This window comes from Camelus bactrianus, chromosome 1 (assembly GCF_048773025.1).
Source record: "Camelus bactrianus isolate YW-2024 breed Bactrian camel chromosome 1, ASM4877302v1, whole genome shotgun sequence".
In the NCBI taxonomy this organism is placed as follows: domain Eukaryota; kingdom Metazoa; phylum Chordata; class Mammalia; order Artiodactyla; family Camelidae; genus Camelus; species Camelus bactrianus.
This window is the reverse complement of record NC_133539.1, coordinates 51,456,038-51,478,607: the sequence shown is the minus strand read 5'-3', so window position 1 is coordinate 51,478,607 and position 22,570 is coordinate 51,456,038. Positions and strand designations below refer to the sequence as shown.

General features: G+C 39.6%; 1 protein-coding gene across 1 annotated transcript; it reads right to left on the bottom strand.

Moving 5' to 3' along the window:
- Positions 1-1,545: 1,545 nt before the first annotated feature.
- Positions 1,546-22,462, bottom strand: QTRT2 (queuine tRNA-ribosyltransferase accessory subunit 2). The gene is made up of 9 exons (XM_010970824.3): positions 22,308-22,462; positions 17,406-17,626; positions 16,593-16,648; positions 14,820-14,896; positions 13,006-13,218; positions 9,342-9,541; positions 7,110-7,261; positions 4,860-4,977; positions 1,546-3,197 (listed from the first exon to the last, which is right to left on the bottom strand). The coding sequence occupies exons 2-9, from the start codon at positions 17,603-17,605 to the stop codon at positions 2,966-2,968; spliced, it is 1,248 nt and encodes a 415-aa protein (XP_010969126.1). The 5' UTR covers positions 17,606-17,626; positions 22,308-22,462; the 3' UTR covers positions 1,546-2,965.
- Between the last annotated feature and the right edge of the window lie 108 nt (positions 22,463-22,570).

The window sequence follows — 22,570 nt, the reverse complement described above, 5'->3', positions numbered from 1 at the left end:
TGTGGTGTCTCAGTGAGCTCCAAGCTGCCTCAACAAAAAAAAACATCCTGGCTAAGACGGTTGCTTACACACTCCCGTCTTGACCTTTTGATGGTCTTTGTTTGAAATTTTTATTAAAATGCTTTAATTACACAAGTATTTGGTTTGAAAAAATGTTTTAAAAGAATCTTTTCCCTTTATTCCCAGAGAATATTAAAATATTCCTCCACCAAGGCATACAGGCATAATAAAATATTCCTCCCCAAGAATCCACTTTAACTGATCACAGACCCAAACCCTTTCAATTCCATTCAAGGTGTGATTAGTCCCCAGAGTAGGGGCAGGAGGGATGAGCACCAGCAGACCTACCAGTGCCAGCAAGGTACCGTGGGCTACATAAGCCAGTGCCAGCTATTCCCCCCCGGAGTGGGAGCCAGGACCGAGCTGTAGCAAAGCTCCGGAAGCACCCTATACCTCAGGGCCAGAAGGCTCCTCTATTTAGTCCTTGCTTCTCGTAGCCCCTGCAACTCAGGAGCAAGTCACAAGGAGCCAGTGCAGTGGTTAACCGTTGAGTTACAGTCAGGTGGCGCCAAGTCTAACCTGGGAGGTGATTGGCGGTGGGGCCTTAGGCAAATGACTCCCCCTTACAGAAATGCCTGGTAAGCCCTCAGGCAGGCTATTCAACCTTCCTAAAAACTCAGGATAGGAATAAGAATATCAACACCTCACAGCCACGTTCTAAGAGTCAATGAGATATGTATGGAAAGCATTTCCTAAGATGCCTGGCACGTATAAAGTACTCCCATAGATTGTGACTTTTATTATTTTTTTATTATGTGCTAGCACAGCCTCAAGGCCCCTGATTATATAATTTAAAGAGACAGGTGCATCCCTGAATCTCCTTCTTGGACTCTGCATTTAAATGTGAATGCATTTAAAACAATGACTCCAGATGGAGTAAACATAGAAAAAATTCTTTTCTAATGGAGAACATTTCTGGTACCATGGAAATTTAATGTTTTGTTTAATAGACTCATTACTATTTACAAGAAACCAGACTAGTATATTTTTTTAATTAAAAATGTTTTTGGCTATTGACCTTAATAGATTTACATTAAAAGAAAGAAACATTTTTTTCAAATGTGCTAATAAGAAAAAGACCGAGAAAAATGGACAATGTTGGGCAGAATTCAGTGTTTTATACACAAATAAAACTCCTAAATTTTATATGATTCTGGGATATTTACTAATATTCCTCCAACAATGGGTTTGGAATTGAACAGGAATATAAATATATGAACAAGTCCAATCCAATATATTTCAAAACAATCAGATCCCTGATAATAGAAACTTTTTCTTTCATAAGTACCCTTGCCATTCATTGGAGAGGTTATAGGAATATCTATGAATTCCAGAATTTATTAACTTTGAAATTCATGGGCATTCCTAAAGCACTAATAAAGCCACATCGAGGGGCACCCAACACATAAAAGTACAGTAACCACAAAATTATTAAAAACAATGTTCAGTAATGCCCACTAAAATGAACAAACAGAAAACTATAGCTTAAGAATGTAAGACAAATATATTTCACACTGGTATAAATAAAACAAAGGCGTCATTTTGGTTCTGCGGCTGTTTTTATAAAAACTATGTATGTACACGTGCATGTATGTATATACTTACAGAAGACTTGACAAATATAGAAAAGCACAAAGAAAATAAAAAACACCTGTCACACCATCAACATGAACATCACTCCTCTAATGAGAGCAGAAAAAAAATTCATAGAATCAGAGGTGATCAGGGAAGTTCTTCCTAGCCTCAGGATCTGCTGATTTACCAACCACTTTAAAATCCACAGGCCAAATCTCTTTTTAGGCTCTCAGATATCTCTACTGTTGCCCGAGTCCTGACACCACTGCATTTTTTTTTTTTTAAATCGGGTCAATAGTGATCAATAAACAAGGACACAAGTAAGGCTACAGCTCTAACCTAAAACTTCTTGTTCCCCAAAGATTAGAGCTAGACAGAATCTTAGACATTTCCTATCCACGATGCCTGTGCCCACTTAATCCGGAGGAAACAGGCATGGAGAGGTTAATGATTTGCCCAAGTGTCACAGCTGAGTAAAACTGAAACCCAGTTCTTTAACTGCCAGGCCAGGGCTCTGTCCAAGTAAACACACGGTGACTGAATCTCCCCAAGTGATGGAGCTATGGTTATTATGTGGTTAGACTACGAATGAGCCTGAAGGGCAGACCACAGTGGATCTGTATAAACAGATAAAAGCAGTTAGGCAGACTTTCAGCTCCTCATAGGCAACTGCATTGACTCTAGGGAGACAAATCACAGAAAGACCATATGGTCAAATGAAGAGTGTGCCCTGGGCCAATGGATCACTGGGGCAATGTGTGAGCACCACATTCCATGGAGATATGAGCCTGGTTAAGTCACAAAAGTCATTTCTGGTTGATTGCACGGCTGGGACAGCTTGGAAGGCAGAAGTGTCCAAAAGAGGCCCCTGAGAATATAAGGATCAAAATGAAGAGAACACTTGAAGCAGCCAGATGCCTTCTCGGTCAGCAGGCATGTGTCCAGAGGTCATGCTACTTTTGACCCATCATCTCCCTTCAAGCTCCAGTCTAACTCAGTGAACCCTCAGAATCTCATCTTCCTCACTTCAAGGCTGTCCCTTCACATCTAAAGCTTTTATCTTTGACTAAATGAATCTCTGTTGCCTAAAAGAGTTAGCGTAGAAATATTAAAGGTCATGTTTCGATTCTGATCCATCTAGGTCATTTAAGTCTTAAGAAGAAGTCTCTTTAGCCTCACGTGGGCAGAGTTTGGTACAGACGTTCCTTACTCGAGCAGACTTTATTTTCAAATATAAGTGATTAACGCTAAGATCACTTCTTGCTCTCTCTTCTCACGTCACAGCAATGGTACAGGCTCCATGTGAGGGTCAGACTGCGTTTGCTGGGTCTCAAGATGCTTGCCTGTGGATGAGCTCTTTCAACTGGGCCAGTCTGTCACTTTTCAGTGCTTCCCGGATGGAGTGGAAAAATCCAAAGTAGTGTTCAAAGTTGTGCATCATAAGCAGGACCCCGGCCAACAGCTCGTTGGTCACCAGCAGATGGTGGATGTACGCACGAGTGTGATTCTTACAGCAGTAACAGGAACAACCCCTCACGAGCGGACCGAAGTCCTCCTGGTACCTGAGAAATGAAGTTACATGATATTCCAGAAAGTGAGGAAAACAAGAAATCTACAACCCAGGCTACCTATTCTGCCGCTGCTGTAAAACCAACAGTTAATAACACCTTGGGCAAACACAGTGCTGGGCACTGCTCAAGACAGCAACGTGGTCCAAGTTAACGGAGAGCACAATGAGTCAGGAGACTCGGATCTTCCTCTGATGGATGCAGCCTCGTAGACTGAGGCTTACAGAGGAGCAGCAAGAGTCGGTGCGCACTCCCTCCTGCTGAGCATGGGCAGTCACACTGCAGAGGCACGCAGTGTCAGGAGCCGCTGTTCTGATGAATGACACTTTTCTCCCACTCGCCTCCAGAATTAATGTTAGAAGACACGGTACAACCTTTTACTTGCAGAGCTTTTTTGCAGTTTACAAAAAACTTCTACCTATACTGTCTCATTTAATCTCTGCAATCGCCAGTGAAAACGGGCACTATACTGTCACTTTACTGATGAAGACGGCTAAGGAGGCTGAGTGGGAGGGCTCAGGAGCTGCCACGCCTGGGGCTGGATCCTGGCTCACAACTCACTCGGCAAAGTCACTTCACCTCCTTCTGTGCCTTCGCTTTCTCATCTGTCATGTAACAAGGTAATAACAGTGCCTACCTTACAGAGTTGCTGCAAGAATTAAATGAGTTATTATGGTAAAGGGCTTGAACCCTCCTGGGCACATGCCAACCACAATGTGTGTGCTACCTTGTATCAGCTACTAGAAAGAAGTCACATGACTTGACCAAGGTCACAGTCATGAGCAGTGCTACAATCTGAATGCCAAATCTCCAAAACTTGAAGTCCAGTGCTGATAATAAGAATACTGCAGTTACTAATTAAATCTATAATGTACACGGAATTTTAGTAGTAACCATTTACATTACCCTGTTTTAAAAAATGAATGAATATCTCCTTGGCTATTTTTCAAGAAGTTAAATGTAGAAAACATTACCATTTCAGACGTACAATCAACAAGCCCCAGCAGAAATAAGAACTAGGAATTTCATATTCTTTCATAAATTTTCAAGTCTGTACTGTTACTAGATAGACATGAATAAGTCTGAATCCCTAGAATGTCCCTTTACATAAAACCGAAAATACTGCAGCAGTGAAGTGAGTGGACCAAGCTGACAGAAAAACCACTCACTGGTTCACTGATTATCACCACTTTTGGCCAAATACAAAGTTATAAGATATCTTACTTAGTTCATTCTTTATAAAGGCAAATATTTTATTCAAGATTTATAATCTGTATATAATCAAGATGGCTTAAATTCCTTAAAATTTAAGACTTTTGTTGTATTTTATCTTGAAATCCTTATTTCACTCTGTCGTTATTTAAAGTAAGCATAAAGAGTGAAGAATACCAAACAGTCGATTTGGTCGAATCTTCCTGACAGCTCTTCTAAGACAGCAGTTATCTAGCCTCAGTTTTCTGACAAGACAAAGTACACAGATTCATCTGTAGAAAAAAAGAGTTCTGCTGGAACTGAATTTGAGAAGGCCCAAACAATAACCAACTATAAATATTTTATGAAGTCATCAACTGAAAAGGGAACAGTTACATAAAGTTTTAAAACAGACTGAAATCAAAGAGTCAGAAATCAAAATCTAACCTCAAAAAAATTCCTTACTTTTTTTCCTTCAGATTAATTTCAAATGACGTCATTTCTTGGTTGCAACTGGTTGTTTTAATTTTCTTTGTTTGATCCACACATTTTATTTCTTCCTGTGTCCCATTTTGTTGTAATACTGAAGGACAAACCAACAAAAAGTCTTGAATGAAGATCAGATAAAGAGTGGCCTTATTTATTTTAGTTTCTATTTCATGATCTTTGACCCTGTAATTCCATTCCTCAGAATTTATCCTACGGAAATAGCACAAGAAAATAAAAGCAATATGTACCAAGATGATCACTGGCCTATTATCTATATTATAGTATCAAAACTTGGGAATTCAACTGTGTCTAAGCCAATTACAGTTACAAGTATATATTATATAATCTCACTGTAAAGTAATGATTTTAAAAGTCTGGCTGGGTGTGTGTGTGTGTATGTGTGTGAAAGAGAGAGGGAGGGAGAGAGAGAAAGAACAAATATGTGTGCATGTGTTAAGAGTTATGTCTTCCCATAATGTACATGCAAATTAATTGGGCTTTGTACGTATGTTCCAAACAGATTAAAAATAGAATATGGTTTCAATTTATGTATTCTGTATGGAGACTCTGGCCCTCCAGGGAACTCAGATAATCCAGAATTAAATGAGACTTGAGTTGTTCCCTTGAACTTTTGGCTTTAAGAAAGAACATTCTTGGAATTGCAAAAGAAACACCAGTTACTATGAAAGAGCCAGCAGCTTTGAAGCGGGTCAAGTAGATAAGTACTTCTCGGTTCAAGTAACAACAATCTCAGGGTTGACCCAAGGAGAATGCGCAGATGGTCCTAGGAAGGTAAATGTGTCCAGGTCAAAGAAAAAAGCAACGTAATCTGAGCACTGAGCACGGGGCTGTTCTAATTTTGTTGCCATTTACTGGCATGTTGATGTGGGAAAGCATGATAAAGCCCTGGCTTTCCGGAAAGTCCTTGTCACTGGGGGAACTGCTGCCTATGTTAGGCAACTTATTCCTTTGGAATTTTCACTTTGTGATTGGCAATAAACTTCAATTCACTATATACACACATGCAAATATGATTCATAATAATAGTTTAATAAAAACGTCTGAACTCAGTTTTCCTGAGAAATTTGGCTTTCTCTGGCCCAAGAGGAACTTGTTTGCCCCAGAGAACTCAATATCAGGTTCTTGGCAGAGTTTTGCATATTCTTCGGTACAGAATGACTAACAGTCACCTATGTCCTGGTAGAGATAATTTAGCTTGTAAATGAAGTCATGAACATTTATAAAGTGTTTACGCTATGCCTGTCCACATACATTACATTCTAGTCTGCCTAAAAGACAGTAAAGTTGACCTCCTATATGTAAGAATTTGATCAACTTGATTTATTCTGTTTCTAGAGTAATTCCATTCAGATGAATGGTTAAGCTTATAAAAGTGTAACATGTTCTGAATGAAATTTTAATGGCTTGTAGGGAATAAGATAAACCTTTAAAGAAGTCTCTGGCCTTCCTCAAATTTAAGGCTGGCAGTGACAGAGGAAGAGATCAAAGGAGAGCAAGAAGTGGGAAAGGAAAGCACACCCTGAAGGCCTGAGGGAAGGCGGTGTGATGTTCTCCTGAGGCTGACGCTGCGGAGACACTTCAAGGGACCCCAACCCAAAGTCTACATCCTGGTTCCTTTCCTACTGCCAGTTAAATGTTAGAATCTGAAACTAATTTTCTCGACTTCTGAATAACTTGAGCAATAAAAGAAAATGGCAGTGCTTCAAAGTAACCTTAGCAGAGGAAAACAGCTTTCACATCTCAGTATGTGAAAAAACCCCAAAAAGCAAAAGTAACACTAGGATCAGAGGAGGTAAGACTCCTGTATTTTAATAGCATGGGGTTGGCAAAAAGCAGACAAGAATTCTTTTGTGAAAAAACAAATTAAACTTTTACCAAGAAGTTCAAAGGTTCTCTTTTCTTAGATTTTCATCACAATTCACTCTGACTGTTCTTTTTCTTCGGGTTAATAGAAGAGGTTTTGTTTTTCTTGGTTCTGCTCTCTACAAAATCACTTCCTAGTAACGATGAGCTATGTATATAGTAATAAGTACCTGGTTTTGTGTGCCAACATGCCAGGGCGCACAGATAAGAAACAAAGACATAGTTTTATAAAAGTCTGGCTTTATAGCATGCACATATTTCTGGCTTGTGACTCAAGCCAAAAGTTGATAGGAAATAGAAGACATTTAAGGATAACACCGAGATTAATTTCACAAGACCTACATGTCTCTTCAGGATTCGGCTGGTAATCAAAGCTGAAAGTCAGGGCGCATCCCCGCTCTGTCACTTGATACGGGAAAAAGCTCTCAAATAAGTCCACTCCTCTTTCAATACACTCGAGCACCTCATCTGGCCGGCTAACACCGCAGATGAGCCTGTGAAAATAATAAGAACGGTGACATGAGGACAACGCCAGGAATGAAATCAGGGAGTCTTTCCAGAAGCACTAAAAGGAATAATAGTGAAAATCATGGTTAGCGTGGCAGGAAGCAGATAATAAGGTGTGATGGAAAGAACACAGGGCTTTGGAGGAAGAGAGACCTGGACTATTATCCCAGCTCTGCCATTTATTTACTTGCTGTGTTACTTTGGGAAGGTTTCTTAACCTCTCTGTATTTCAGTTTTCTCAGTTTAAAAACAAGAACAATAATATATACCTCACAGACTGATTATGAGGATTAATGATATATTTGACAAAGCACACAGTGTAGTTTCTGGCCCCAAAGAGGAGCTTAATAAAGGTTAGTTTCCTTTCCCCTCATTCCTTCTGAAATGACCCCCACAGTCTCAGGCTGAACTTTATGGCCTTTCTACCCACTACAGAGGCAGGTCTTTTGAGAGTGTAAAGCTATGTGCTTTATTTCCCCTTCAAATACTTTTCTATGTTTTAACTATATTTTGCTTATAATTATTTTTCATAATTGGTTCAAGAAAGACATTTTTTATCCACTGTATTCTTCGTAAGTTCATTTACAGAGCAATTCTTGCTCTCAGAGTTTCAACTCGGCCCATAGGATCTGAGAAGCTAGTTCACTTTCTGATTCTTTGTATTTTCTCCATTAAAAAAGTCTGCACGGTAGAGTGAGATGGTATTTCTAGAGGTAATGGGTAAGGCTTTCCGAGAGTGTTAGTAATATTCAACCAGGTTTTCCCACTAAAACGAGATGGGGAGAAGCACTAGCTCTGGGCTGGCTGGCTGCTATGTTTTACGTTTGTTTTTCTACCCAGAGTCCCTCTTATAGACTGGCGGAGAAAAGCTTATAGATGCCCTGATTTCTAAAAGAACTCCAAAAAAAAGGCTTATGTAATATTAAACAACCAGAACCCTTAAATATGTGCTGGTTTTTCTGTCTACAGTTTCCTTCAAGTAATGTAATGTTTTAGAACTCATCTCCAAATGAAGCTGGCATTTCTACATACTTGTAGAAAAAAAGACAATCCCAGCTTTCAAATCCAGTAACAGACATCTGTGAGCACTTAACTCAAAAGAAGTCCAGAAAATGACTAGAAACACTAGTGCTGAATTGTCATCTGCACCAGAATGAAATGAGCACAGGAGGGAAAGCAATGAACACAGAGAATTAGGTTAAAATTGAGGGGGGCAAATGCTGGCCGGGATGATGGAAATATCTTGTTCTGGCTGGTGTTTACACAAGCATACATATGGGTAAAATTCATTGAGCTATACATAAGATTCATACACTTAACTGTAAGCTGTACCTGGACTTTTCAGAAAGCATAAAATTACATATATGTACACACACACACACTCACTATTCAACAGCCCGAGGGGTATAAAGCAGCACCCTAAAATCAAACCTCTTAATAGGTCTGCAAGAAAAAAGCATGAATATTCATACCAAATGGGATAACAGACTACAGTAAAACCTTGGGATTTTTAGCTTTGAATCTTGCAGATCACTCTTCTCTCCAGTACCTAGTGAATTCTGTGATTTATGCAAAGAACCAGCCACACTAGGGCTGCCAGTTCCCTCGATTTCAAAAAATAATGCCATTAACTACCTGCCTCAAATGTAAGAACTTCTTAAAGGTCCTTATTGGTAGACCCATATTCATTCCTCTAGGCAGCCCAGATCTATCCTCAGCTTCTCTTGACTAAGGCCAGAGTTCTATATGACTTTATACCTGTCCCCAGGCACCAGGTTATAATGAATAAAGAACAGTATTTGTATTTGGCACAAGAATGAGGGGAAACACTTGCCCTCACTTACAATGAGGATCAAATAAACTAATTCACATGGCAATGTCCTCTGGTTTACGTTCTGAAATCAAAGGCAGGAAAACCTTGACGGGAACTACCCCCCAAGTCTGCCTCAGCAGAATCAGCCCAGAAAGAACATCAACAAGATATCAAAGGACACACCCATGCACACTCCGCAGCACCCCTGCTCTGCAGCCCCGGAGGTTCGGCCTGCCCCCTAACCGATCACTAGCCTCGGTTTGTCCTCGGGCAGCTCCGCAGTGACTGATGACAGCAAGTGCAGTCGCGTCTCCAGGGTCGCTGGATTCCCTTGCAAGCCGTCCAGAAGGAAGCCACCTACAGGCCGCTTGGCTGTCTCTCGTGCTGACCTCAGCCTTTCTTCCAAAACGTCTCCACCTTCAATCACTCCGATGATCATGCTTTTCTGAAGGACCTAAGGCAAGAAAGGACTGAATGCTTTTAACTGTTTCCAGTAGCAGAGACCTTCATTTAAATGAGCCTTACACAGCAGCCTGATGGACAGACAAGATCTCAAGTGAAGCGTGCAGAGGGCTGGTGCTCCCTCCTTCCTTCCCAAGAATCAGGGCTCCAGAGAACACAATTTGAAAGCCACATAGGTACCCATGATTTAGCTTCGATTAAATTAAACACACACCAAGCTGGTACAAGAGGAAAAGAACAAAAGCAACAGTTTTGATTTGTTTAAATGACTATCCTGGTCTACTTTAGACTACCTCCAAATCTCTTAGAAATAAATTTAGGAACTGTGGAACCGTTTGAGGGGGACAACTGACTGTTCATTTGGGAAAAAATAAAACAAATATTACTACTGCACACCATCCTCAAAAATAAATTCCAAGATCTAAACATAAAAAATACAGTTATATAAGCATTAGAAGAATATATTGAATATTTTTATAGTCTTGGGATAAGGAAGGCCTTCCAACGCAAGCCAAAGCTTACAGGAGAAGGCTGACATATTTGAGTACAAAAACATTAAAATTTCCCTAGGGAAATACACTATCAATAAAGGCAAAGGCAAACTTATTCACTTATTCATTGGAGGAATAGATAAATGTGTACACGATACATAAAGCTCCAACAAATCCTCTAAGGAAATGAAACCCCACAGAAATCCAGGCAAATATGTGAATATGAAATGTAGGCAAACACGTGAATGCTCCATACACAAATGGAGAGCTTACTAAACCTCACAAGTAAGGAAATGGAAACTGGGAACAATTAGATACCATTTTCACCCATCACACTGATAAAAAAGTTAGAAGACAGACATCAACATAATGAGGTAAAAGTGTTAAGAGAAATGCACTTGTGTGCCTTGAAAACTAGAGAGAATAAAAATTAGTTCAGCCTCTTGGGAGGGCAAATAAACAACACTTATCAAAATGTCAATGCTTTTATCTTTATACCTAAAATTCCACTTCAAAGCGTCTTCCCTACAAATCTATTCATTCATATGCAGCACGGTATATTTACAAAGATGTTTAGAATAATGAGAAACTGGAAACAACCTAAGTGTCATCAATAAAGGCTTAAATAAATGATAATATATTCACAGTATGGCTTCCTATACAGCTGTTTTAAAAAAGAAAGCAGCACATCTAGCAATGTATACATTGATAGGAAAAGAGATTTGAGATAGAGTTAAGCAACAATAAGCACATTTCTGAATATATGATCATATTCATGTAATGGAAACCACACACAGGCGTGTACATATTACAAGTATGGAACCGTAAAAAAATAAGGCTTGCAAGGAAAAACATAAGTCAACAGAGGCTCTCTGGGAGAAGAGGGACGGGGAGGGAGCCTGGAATGTTATGAGGAAGGAATTTCCTTTCTTGGTTTAAGCAAGAGGGACACAACCGGACCGTTCCTCTAGTAAGGATGATTTGGCTGTGTGTGGAGAATGAATTAAGGGTGAGTGGGGCTAAAGGACAGGGCAGGAGATGACGTTCATCATCCAGTGGAAGAGAATCTGGACTAAGGCAACGGCAGCAGTGGGGTAAAGAGAGAGAGGATCTGAAACCTCGTCAGATCAACACAACTTGACTGATGAGTTGCCAGAGGAGGAGATGAAGACAACGTAGGATGGCTCCTGGCTCCTATTCTGAAGTCCAGGGAGATGATGAGAAGAGCAGATAGGGAATCTGAGGGAAACAGTGAAGGCTGAGGCAAGATGATTATTCTGTTTTGTGTGTTCTGACTTTGAGGTATTAGCCACTGACTACATGGACTGAACGTTATGGATATGTACCCGAAAGTGTGATTGTCCAGGTTAGAATGGGAGGTGCTGGGCACAGTGCTGCCACCCAGCACGCCTGCTGCCGGGGCGGACACAGCCAGCAGACCACTGTCCCCCTGCTGCACTGGGCACAGCTCCAAGTACCTTGAGATGAAACCCACTTGCCACCCCTGGCCTAGGGAACATATGGAGTAGGAAAGAAAGCCGACAGCAGAACCTTGGGGAAGCTTCAATATTTAAGGGCATTCAGAACAGGAAGATCCAGTGAATAGGAAGGAGAGAAATCACAGGAAGAGGAAAAGGTATACTTAGACATACAAAGCGGATAGTTATACAGGCCTGCCCCTTTCTGAGACTGGCACGGCGCTATCTGGGAAACCATTCTCATGGGTATAAGAAGTATAATCACATAATTTATTACCTGAAATGGAACATATTTAAGAGTAAAAGGTGGCCCTATCAATAATCATGCCAAGGCAGTAGCCTAGGGGTAGGACCCCAGGCTACAGAGAGGGACCCCAGCATTTGAGCAACACAGAAATCATGGGAAATGGTGAGGCTGACTTAACATGGGAGGCAAGTTTGAGGCTCATCCAGCCTTTCTAATAATGCTCTGTCACACTCCCTGTCCTCCTTTCCACTCAGCCAAACATCACTCATCCTACAAGGACAGGTACTGGCTCAAAACAATTGTTGGCAAAGTTAACAATTCAGACCCACAGCAACATCCCCACGCTGAACTCTCACCGCAGATACTGAGAGTTCTATTCACAAGGACAAGTTAGTTTCCTCTAGTTATTTCATGTATGTTAACCCTATTATCCAAATTATATATATATATTTTTTGATGAACTCAAAAGAGCAATGTTTCTCAAATTCAGTGTGCTCTGCTGTAGGGGGATCTGATCACTGCTCAGGATCACTCCACATGAATGATCACAGATACTGAAGTTTCTCCTCTGACCACTCTCTTCTGTTCTCCTGCCTCCTCTGCTCTCCCCTGATGAATGCTGCCTTTTCCAGCTTTATTAACTCTGCTATCAAGACCCCTTATTTACTGCTCCAGCTTCATCTTCCCCAGCTCACAGGGTGATAAGGTTACTGTGCCTTCAGGTGGTAATTCCAGACAGATTTAGGGACCCAGAACCAAGGGGGAGTGGCCCACTGAATACTAATTAATAATTAAAAGGAGTCCTGAAAGACACCCATCTCTGGGGTGGGAAGGGAGACAGAGCAAACAGAAGAGCACATGTGAGGAGAGAAGATACTGAGTTTGGTTATGTCTGAGTCTGAGGTGCATGTGAGGAATAATCCAGCGACAGAACATAGCTAAAGGCCTATCGTTGTGTAATTCCGAAGCTAAGCAGAGGGATCTTGATTATACACACAATTTTAGAATTTTCAGCAGTTAAGACTACCCAGGGAAAACATACAGTGTGGAATGAAAAGAGAGCCTAAGACAGAATCCTAAGGAGCAAGAATATCTAAACGTTCAGGAGAAAAATCAGGAGAGTGTCAAAGAGACCAAGAAGTGAGGAGCGGAGCAGCAGGAGGAGTAGCAGAAAAGGCGTCCCATGGAATGTAAAATTGGAGTTTCTGAGAGAAAGGAGTGGTGGGGGGCACAGCTCTACCTCAGACTCTTCCTGTAGCTTCAAACAATTATCCAGGAAGAGAAGTGATCGGTCAACAGACTTTCTGGCCCTTTTCATGGAAGTCGCTTCATCACAAGTTGCCTCTCCATCTGCAAGGCACTGGAACCAGTCTGGCTGAAGGGCCTGCTGCATTGCCATGAACTTGGACGCAGTAATTTCCACTCGTCCTCCAACACCCCACACAGACACAGACTGCCATGGAACAAGACGGTGAGGAATTAGCCAGAGTAACATGCGGATAAAAAGAAAATAATAAAATGATTTAAAGCAATTCTGAATTTAATTCTTCTTTACAGCTGGAGAGAGGGTGGCAATTCAATATCCTTGACACAGTGGGTAAAAGAGGAGGGATCTGATAGGTCACAGAGTCCTTCAGTGGCCATACAAGCCAACTTCTGAGCTAGCATCCAAGAATTCTCTGTTATTACTTTTCCAGAAGCCCAGTCTTCCACTCTCTCCCACCCCATGCTGTTCCTGAATACACCACAGACTTCAATTCTTCTGTCTTTGATCACATTGTTCCTTTTGACTGAAATGTCCTTCCCATACCTCTTTGCCTGGTAAAATACTATGCATCCTCAAGACAAAGAGTTCAAATATCACCTACTCTAAAGTGTTTCCCCAACTTCCCTAGGCACAGCCAACTGTTCACTCTAACAAGCTCTTTCAGCTATTCGTGCTAATCTCTTCCATAGAAAAGATAGCCCTTATCACACCACTGTATATTTGTCTGACTAGAGTATCCCAACCCATGGCTGTACTCCAAAAGCAGTCTGGGGCACACAATATTAATGTTTAATAAGTGTTTACTAGATTGAGTTAGATACAGAATTCTATGAAAAGACATAAACCCCACGGTACACAAGACTCTCTATATGTTCTGTGGCTACTCGTTCCCCTACTGCATCTATCCTCTTAGAAAAGATTAACAAAGACGTAAACGGAGAGGCTGCATACAATCTTCTTATGCCAGAATAAAAACTACAATTTTTTATTCTGGCATAAGAACAATGTTTAAATGAATCATTTCTCCCTTCTAAAATGGGATTTAAGAAATCAAGGTCAAAACTGTTTCTTTTGAGATCAAATTACAAAATAAAAAGAAGTTTCAGGACTAATTTAAAGTAGTTATCTTAAGCAAGATTAATAGATATTGTTGATAACAAAAAAGTGGGTGCAAGAAAAGTAACTGTGCCTGTAAAGTAGTGGTACATATTGAAGCTTTTCCAGAATGCTGTCCTCAGGGATAATGCAATAGGGCCACATCTCAGGTTAAAACTTTTAATGAAGTTCTTTTGATACTGTTTTTTCACAAGCTAAAATCTCTGGCTGTAGACCCAGCTTTTTCAAATTCTGTTCTAAAAGCAACCAGTACTGTACTGAGGTTCTATTATATATAGTCATACATGTGATAACATCCATCAGCAACTTTCCCCCACTCTTCCTGAGGCTGTTGAAACTGCAAATAAAGTATGGTATCAAAAAACTATTGTTTTCTTTACCATCATAGCAATTTCTTTTTTTGGTATGTACTTGACCTTTCTCGACCCCCAAATTTTTGGCAGCAGTGAAAAAGCTGAGGACATACTCCTTACCTTAACCTCATCCTTGGGCAGCCCTACTCTAAGTCCTATAAACCGCACCAGCCACTGCATCACAGAAATAGAGAGAAGGTTTAAAGGGGTCAGGAATGGGCCAGCATCGCAGGAAGGGGGATCCTTCAATCTGAGGGGTACAACAGGCTGACTTCCTGGGACAGAACTGCAGCCTCAGAGGACTTTCTGAGAACACACCTTATTTGTGACATAACCAGCTGGGCAGGGACTGACTGGATCGTGCAGGGAGCAGTACAAAAGCGATTCTGGCATGCCTGTAAAAACACAAAAAGGAACTTTGAAACAACTCACAACAACAATCATACTGTGTCACAACAGAGAGCAGCTTCATAATGTGTACTGCCAGATAAAGCAACTCTAAAACACAGTAAATTGCACACACCTGATCTTTGAATTATAGAAGGCCTATCAATGTGAATGAAAAGATTACTTTCAAATCTACTAATCTAAAAGAACTAAATGTAAAGGTTCATTCCTAATGACATAGTGAGTTGCTATGAAGGAAAGGTTTATCTTGAAATATGAGATACAATAAAAGTGTTTAATGATATGTTGACCCTACACAATTTGCTTTGAAATTTAACATCAAGTATGTTCATTCTGGGTACCATTCAAGGGGAACTAGAAAGATGGAAAGATGAAATGATACACTCAAAAGGTAATCTCATTAATAATAAATCCACCCCACATCATGGTTCCCTACGGTCATAATTACAGAAAAGCTGTAGGACACTGCAAATTGATCTCCTTTTCAGTAAGTTTCATTGACTCAATATGACCTTTTTTTTAGGTTCTTGAGTCAAAAAAGGTATTTGTTTAAAAAAAAAATCCCTCAAAATGTTTAGTAAAACATAGTACTTAAATTTCATATGCTACATTTTCAGCAGAAAAAAAAGTAGGATTTTGCTGGAAAAAGACCAAAAATATAAAGCAAACAACAAAAATCTCTGCAGTTCTCCACCTTATTTTCCACAATTTCAATTATTACAATTATCTCCAGAAAGCTTATATTAGCTATTTTCACTTAATTATATGCTTGTACCCAAAGCTGGTTATTAAACCTGGTCTCAGATCAAGGAAAACTATATTATATAAATCCCTCTACTGAAATACAGGGCTTGGTGACAACCGAGTCATCACACAGTTTCCCTCAGAAGCAGAGGACTGAAAAACTAATGGAGGCAAGATTTTCATGTACTTAAGTGAGTCCTAGATAATGGGGACAAAAGCTTCAGGAGAAAGTGGTCTACAGAAGAATTGGTTCTCTAGCTGTCACTACTAAGCTTTTCCTATAAATAAATGGACAAACATAACAGCATTTAAAATCCTATTTCTGGAACAGAAGATAATATTAACATGTCAGAATATAGCTAAGTGTAAAGTCTTCATTCTCTGCTTTATGCTTAAGGCTCAAACATGACAAGACCACTTGGAGTCTTGGGTACGTCCCAAGTGGCTCCTCACCCCTAGGTCTTCGCTCTACGCCTAGTCTGCCCACACCTGTCTACCAGCACCACCGCACCCACCTCCTGCCCTGGCTAACTCCTACTCTCCCTTGACCCAGCTAAGGTGCTCTTCATTTTCTCTCTCCAGAATCCTGTCTTTATTCTGACCTCCCTCCATATTCACCCTACAGCAGGTTACGTGTTCCTCCCTCGGGGCTTTCACGATACATGTGTCCCAGCCTAACCCTTCAGATGCAGTCACCACACTCTACTAGAACTACCTGTTTATCTTTATCCTAACCAGGCTCTGAGTTTCACGAGGGCAGCAACTATATCCTACTCATCTTTGAATCCCCACTGACTGGTTCTTAGGTGCTCAACAAATACTTATTAAATTAATGAATAAGTAAATGTATGAATGAAAGATCAAAGAATAAACAGAATCTCTCCAACCTCCAAATCGATACATCACATGGCACACACAAATAATTTGATGAATTTTTACCTATAAACTTTCCAACTCCTTCCTTATATTCTGCCAGGACTTCATGATGTTCTGCCCTATAAGCAAAACAGGAAATATGAAGCATAATAATGTACGTGTTATGCAACAAATGAAGCCCTCCTCTCCTCACCAAAACCAGCTACATGACAGTAAATGTGGCCTCAAACAACTGAGGACACCATTATTTAAGAGTCTCCACTCATTAGGTTGGGTTCATTAGCCAGAATAAAGGTCTTCAATTTGCAAGACCTTTTGTTGGTTCTGTGAGAAAAGGAATTGGCAACGATCAACTGCTTCAAAATATGTGGATTTCCCTCTCCCCCTTGCCCCTTTAAAATCACTGTTATTAACACAGTCCTGCAGTTATTTGACCATATAGCAGATTCTCCAATTAAGGGCAAGATAAGTCTGTACATTACACCAAGTGATCTAACTCCATTAGTTCTGTTTCCCCAGAGTGCACCAGCAAGTACATGTGCAGAGACAGAGAAAACTTTGAGGCTGGTGCATGAAGACAGCCCCTAGGTCCCAAGTTTAGCCCCTAAGAGCATTCCCTGCCCTGTTGCCGCTGGGAGCAGTGGCAATGAGGGCAGGATGGAAAAGTGAAGCAGCTCTAACAAGTAGACCTGGCCCATGGCTTCCAGACTAGAGCCAGATGACGTCTAAGACGTGTTATCTATCTTCTGATTTCATCCTAAAATATCTACCAATTTTGTACACAAAAGCAAAAAAGTCTTTCTCTTTATTGCACCTTACTAAGGTAACCAAGCTGCTGCCTGAGTTGACATGTGGATGATCAGGTCTCATACTTACAGTGATGACAGCGTAAGCTGAGTCATGGCAGGAACCCCATGGATTTTATGCAGTGTGTGATGGGTCAGGTGTGGGGCAGACCCAGTCTTGGTGTACAGAAGGCAGCCCGGAATGTCCATGGTGCAGTCCCCTGTTTTGCCTAGGTTTTTTATTTTTCCCAGGCGGCAGCCATTAACTACCTTTGTAAGATTTAGCTTCATCCTCAGGGATTCTTCCAGGTCCTGATAAGAAAAGAACATTTACATTCAGGAGAAGTTCCATAACATCTGTAGGCTAAACATTTTGCTAAGAAAGCAACTTACAAAAAAAAAAAAAAAAAAAAAAAAAAAAAGACAGCATGGTTGTTACTACTTCCAGTCTAGAATTTTTTTAGATAATAGGAATAGGAGAATGGGAAAAGACACGGAGACTAAGACACCTTCCCCAAAGTCCCAAAGCCATATGATGACATCAACCACATTTAAATTCAGTCATGGAAGTTTTGTCTGAGTGGATGAAAACCAAACAGAAGGATGGAAGTAAAGACTAACCATGGAAAGAGTCCTATGAAGCCAAGACTTTCTCCCAGCCTTGAAAATGTACATAGAGAAAGATCACATGACTTGGGGAATATTTATGACTGATTCGATCCATTTTTTCCTTCTCTAATTTGAGAGAATACTAGGCAACATAGCAAGTTTTCCTAACATGTAATTAAATGAAGAAAACAGGTTCCAAAGCAGCATTCTGGCGTTTACTAAAATACATGGAAGAATATACATCAAAAGATAAACAGACATTATCTCTGAGAGGAGGGATTATTTTCCAGTCTGTTCTCATATGGTGTCCACGTAGAGGCGAGAAACTGTGTGGAGTATCCATGCAATTTATAAGCAATGTTCCACTACTTTTATAACTGAGAAGGAAAAATATTTGACTTAAAAAATGATACACTTTCTAAATGCCATAGATACACAGGGGAAAAATTCAGAAAACATTGTCAATTACTTTGTTGGATTTATATTAGTTAAGTATTGCTCACTGAAGGAAATCACTTTTTTAAATGCCCTGAAAAACAGTAACCAGGCATGCAAGATAATTTGCAAAATGTCACTGGATATCTAGCATTTTTAAAAAACTACACCTCTACAGTAAGTACCATATCCTCCGGAATTCTTGCCAGTTAGGCTAAGCCCAGTTTTAATAATAGACAAATAAATAAACATTATTTATCTTTAGTTCAAAAATATTCAGGAATGCAAATATTATATTTTGGGGAGTCATAAGTTTTATACTGAAATAAAATAGTCAATATAGTCTTTAGAATTTTAGAAATAAGAATAACTATTTTCTGTGTAGTTCAATAAGTGATTTCATGTTAAACATGAATTATAAAAAAAGTATAAGTGTTTGCAGAAAGGCTGGTCAATTTTCTATGACCAATTTTTTCAAGTTATCACAAAGATAGACACAAAAATAAGTGACATGGAAACCCATAAAAATGGAGAGTATTAAGGGGAAAAAGTTTTGTTTTAACAAAGGGTAATATAAAAGCTATTTTTTAAAGCCGTGCTATTATACATTACAATTGTTAAAGTAAAATAAAGTTTATGCTAAAAAAATATATAAGTACAGGCTAATAAGAATGTAATATAGAAAATACAAGAATCATTAGCTTATACCATCATATTCCTTATTGATTTATCAGATAATACACATAACCTCCTTATTTTAAGTGACAAAAAATTTTTTAAACAGAGCTCTAAAGCCATTTGTAGCAAAGTTAAAGAATGTATTTCACAACCTAAGTAAGTTCTAGGGAACGGAAGCAGGGGAAAGCACAAAGGTGAGAAATTCACTTTAAAGTTAATGAATCAACTATTATTCTGAGCATTAGATTAATAGAACAACAGGATTTTGAAACATAAATAAGAACTAATAAAAATTTAATGGACTAAGGTTATTAAATACTACAGTAACTCAGCACTTAATTACTGTCACACACATCTGAAAATGGAAGAAATTGTATTGTCTGGGGTTTTTTCAGAAAGGGCTAAGGATAAGAATTTGCTCATTTCTCCCCTTACTCCAGTTGTTTAAGTTTTGTAGAGTTTACACATACACATGAGTTGTATTTTTTTACCTAAATTCATATAAAGGTAGGAAGAACCTTCATAGGATAAAACTAGTTATGTTTGAAAAATGAAGTTCATGATTCTGGAATGCTACTAATTTTTATCATTATCTCTCCCCATCAAACTCATCCTTTCTTTTTTCCAGTTTATTAATAAATAGCGTAAAAGATTCACAATCAAACCTTCCGATGAGCATGAGATAATGTGCTTTTCTATGCCTCTGTGCTGAGTTAACTCAATTCCAGGTAAAAACAACAAAACCCAACACTTTAGTTAACCTCTGTTTAACATCCCAGGTTACATATGATTGCCATTAGACTTTAGAAATGCTGAAAATAGATTGACACTACATTTAAACTGACTATACTTCAATTAAATATATTAAATAAATAAATATATACACACACACACACACACACATATATATATATAAAGAAATGCTGAAAATTGTTGAATCTGTTCAAAATATTATCTGGTTTTTATTTGCCTTCATATCATATCCCTTTCTTTCCTCTTTCACTCATTGTGGGTCTCTTCTAAGATTTCTGGTGTTGTGCTTTTTTCAATATACAACATTCACTTTCACTTCCTGGGAGAGCCTTAAGAAAAAATCATTAGAAAAGCCACTTGGAAATAATGGTTAATGGAAAAACTCATCACTCGAAGGACAAGTGACAGGCTATATGTAGATCTGTGCCTTTACAAGGGCTAACAAAGATTCCCTGCATGTGTGGCAGCATTGGACCTGTCCTGACACCTCCACTGCCACATAGTTCTCCCCTCTCCCCATTCCCTCCAGAGAGTAGGAATTTTTAAATGCTTCTTAATGAATTCTCTACAGACTGTCATGGAAGAATGATCACGATATGCTAAGGGAAAAGAGCAAGCTTAGGTGAACATATTTTTTCTGAAAGAAAAACTGTACATACATATTTATAAATATGCACACATACATACACACTCTACACTGTTTATATATGGCATAGAAGTAAGTCTGAAGGACTCCTAAAAAATATGGTGCACTGAGCTGACTCAGAAAGACACACAGAAATGAGGGACTCTAAAGTTCTAGGAACCAGTAACGGAAGATGAGGAGATTAATCATTCAGAAGGAGAGCATTATAAAAATCCTATGCTATTTGGGAAGAGGAGAGAGATGATGCTAATGTTAAACTTTTAAGTATGTGTGTTAAGAATTTTTAAATAACCACTAAAAGATTACTGCAATGGATAACTTCCAAACCCACTGGGGAGGGGCAGGAGAAGATAAAGAAAAATTGGTTAATACAACTAAGGGCAAGAAACAGGAAAAGAGACCAAAAAGCACATCCAAAAAATAAAATACAAAATAAAATGGTAGAAGTAAGTCCAAATATATCAGTAATTGCAATAAAAGTTAACAAATTAGTTTCACCTATTTAAAGACATAACAACAATACTAGCAACATTTATTGGGCATTTACTATGTATCAGGTACCATTCTTCACATATTAACTCCACTAGTATCTATCATCATATCAGCCTAAGACAGATGCTATTATTATGTGCATTTTACAGATGAGGAAACAGAGGCTAGTAAAGTACAATTTGGGAAGTGGCAGAGCCAGGTCTTAAATAACAGAAGTCTGGCTTTAGAGGCTGTGCTCTAACAGGCCGGTAGTCTACTTGAAGTTCCATCTTGTTTATTAACATATGCAATGTTTATATATTAACTGTTCTGTTAAGATGTAATTTTATAGTCATATTTTCCATTTTGCCATACTATTCTTATAACTGTTCTTGTTTTCCCTTATCTGCCCCTCTGTATCTATCCATCCTCCCAGCCTCTAACTCACACATTTAAACATACTTGTATATGGGAGAGGGTTGTTTTTTAATATAAAAAATGGAAACATAATATACTGTAAGCACTTCTCTGCAATTTGCTTTTCTCCAAGAAATACACAATGAATATTCTTCCTGAAGAAGAGACACAGAGCTAACTTTTAAAATAACTACTTCATGATATTGCATAGTTTGGACATAACAGTTTAATCAACCATCACCCTTCTGATGGACACTCAAGTTACAGAGCAGGTCCTTTGATTACTTTAATAGTCTGAGGGAACAGCTTCCCTGATCTCTTGAGATTTTCACAAATCTCAAAACTACTTTAGTTAACGTTTCCCAACAGAGTTCTATACATATATTGATTTTTAATGGTTATCACAGTCCAATGATTTAGGTACTATCTCCCTCATTTTGCAGATGACTAAACTGAAGGTCCGAGAGTTATTAAACAAGTTGCCCAAGGTCATACAACGACAAAGTAGTTGGGTCCAAAGCTCCTGCTCTAAATCTTTACCTTGTCTTATGAATTGATGTATCCCAGCTTGGACCGTGCCCTGGAACATCTAGGCTTAGTCAATAACGAGGGACTTATCTTCACTCCATGGGTCATCTCCAGCGGCCCCAGATCTTACGAAGCCCTTAGCTGAGGTATTCGAGATCGGTCCTAACCTCCTAAGTGACTTGGGAGTCTAGAAAAAACTTTCACATGAAAACGTGACCCTTGAGCAGAGGCCAGTGGAAAGGAGGAATTTTTCTCTCAGAGATGCCATGAAGCTCACACGATTTGGGAGAATCTATTTTTTACAGAAGCCAGAATCCACCAGGAGACCCAGAAGAGGGAAAGAGACATGGCGGGAGTACAATTGCTGTACTGCAGCACAACCAGGAAGCGTCTGGGTGCCACGCGACTCATCCACCCGTAGCAGCCACTACACCAACGAAGAAAGGGGGCACCTACCTGCAAAACTCCTAACTTTTTTGGGCTTAAGACCCCTCAAACTCCTCGCCGTCCGCTACCACGTGTCTGGCTTGCAGAATTCTCGACTCCCTAGACCACCGCCTCCGATGCAGAGCCAATCAAGGAGCATTGCGTCATCACCGGGCGCCCGGAAAAGGCAAAGGTAAGAGCAAAGCGAGCTCCGGCGACTGCAAGGCGGAGAGACCGCTGCTGTTGCCATGGGTAACTAAGAGGACTCGTTCCGCCTGCGCAAAGCCTCCTGG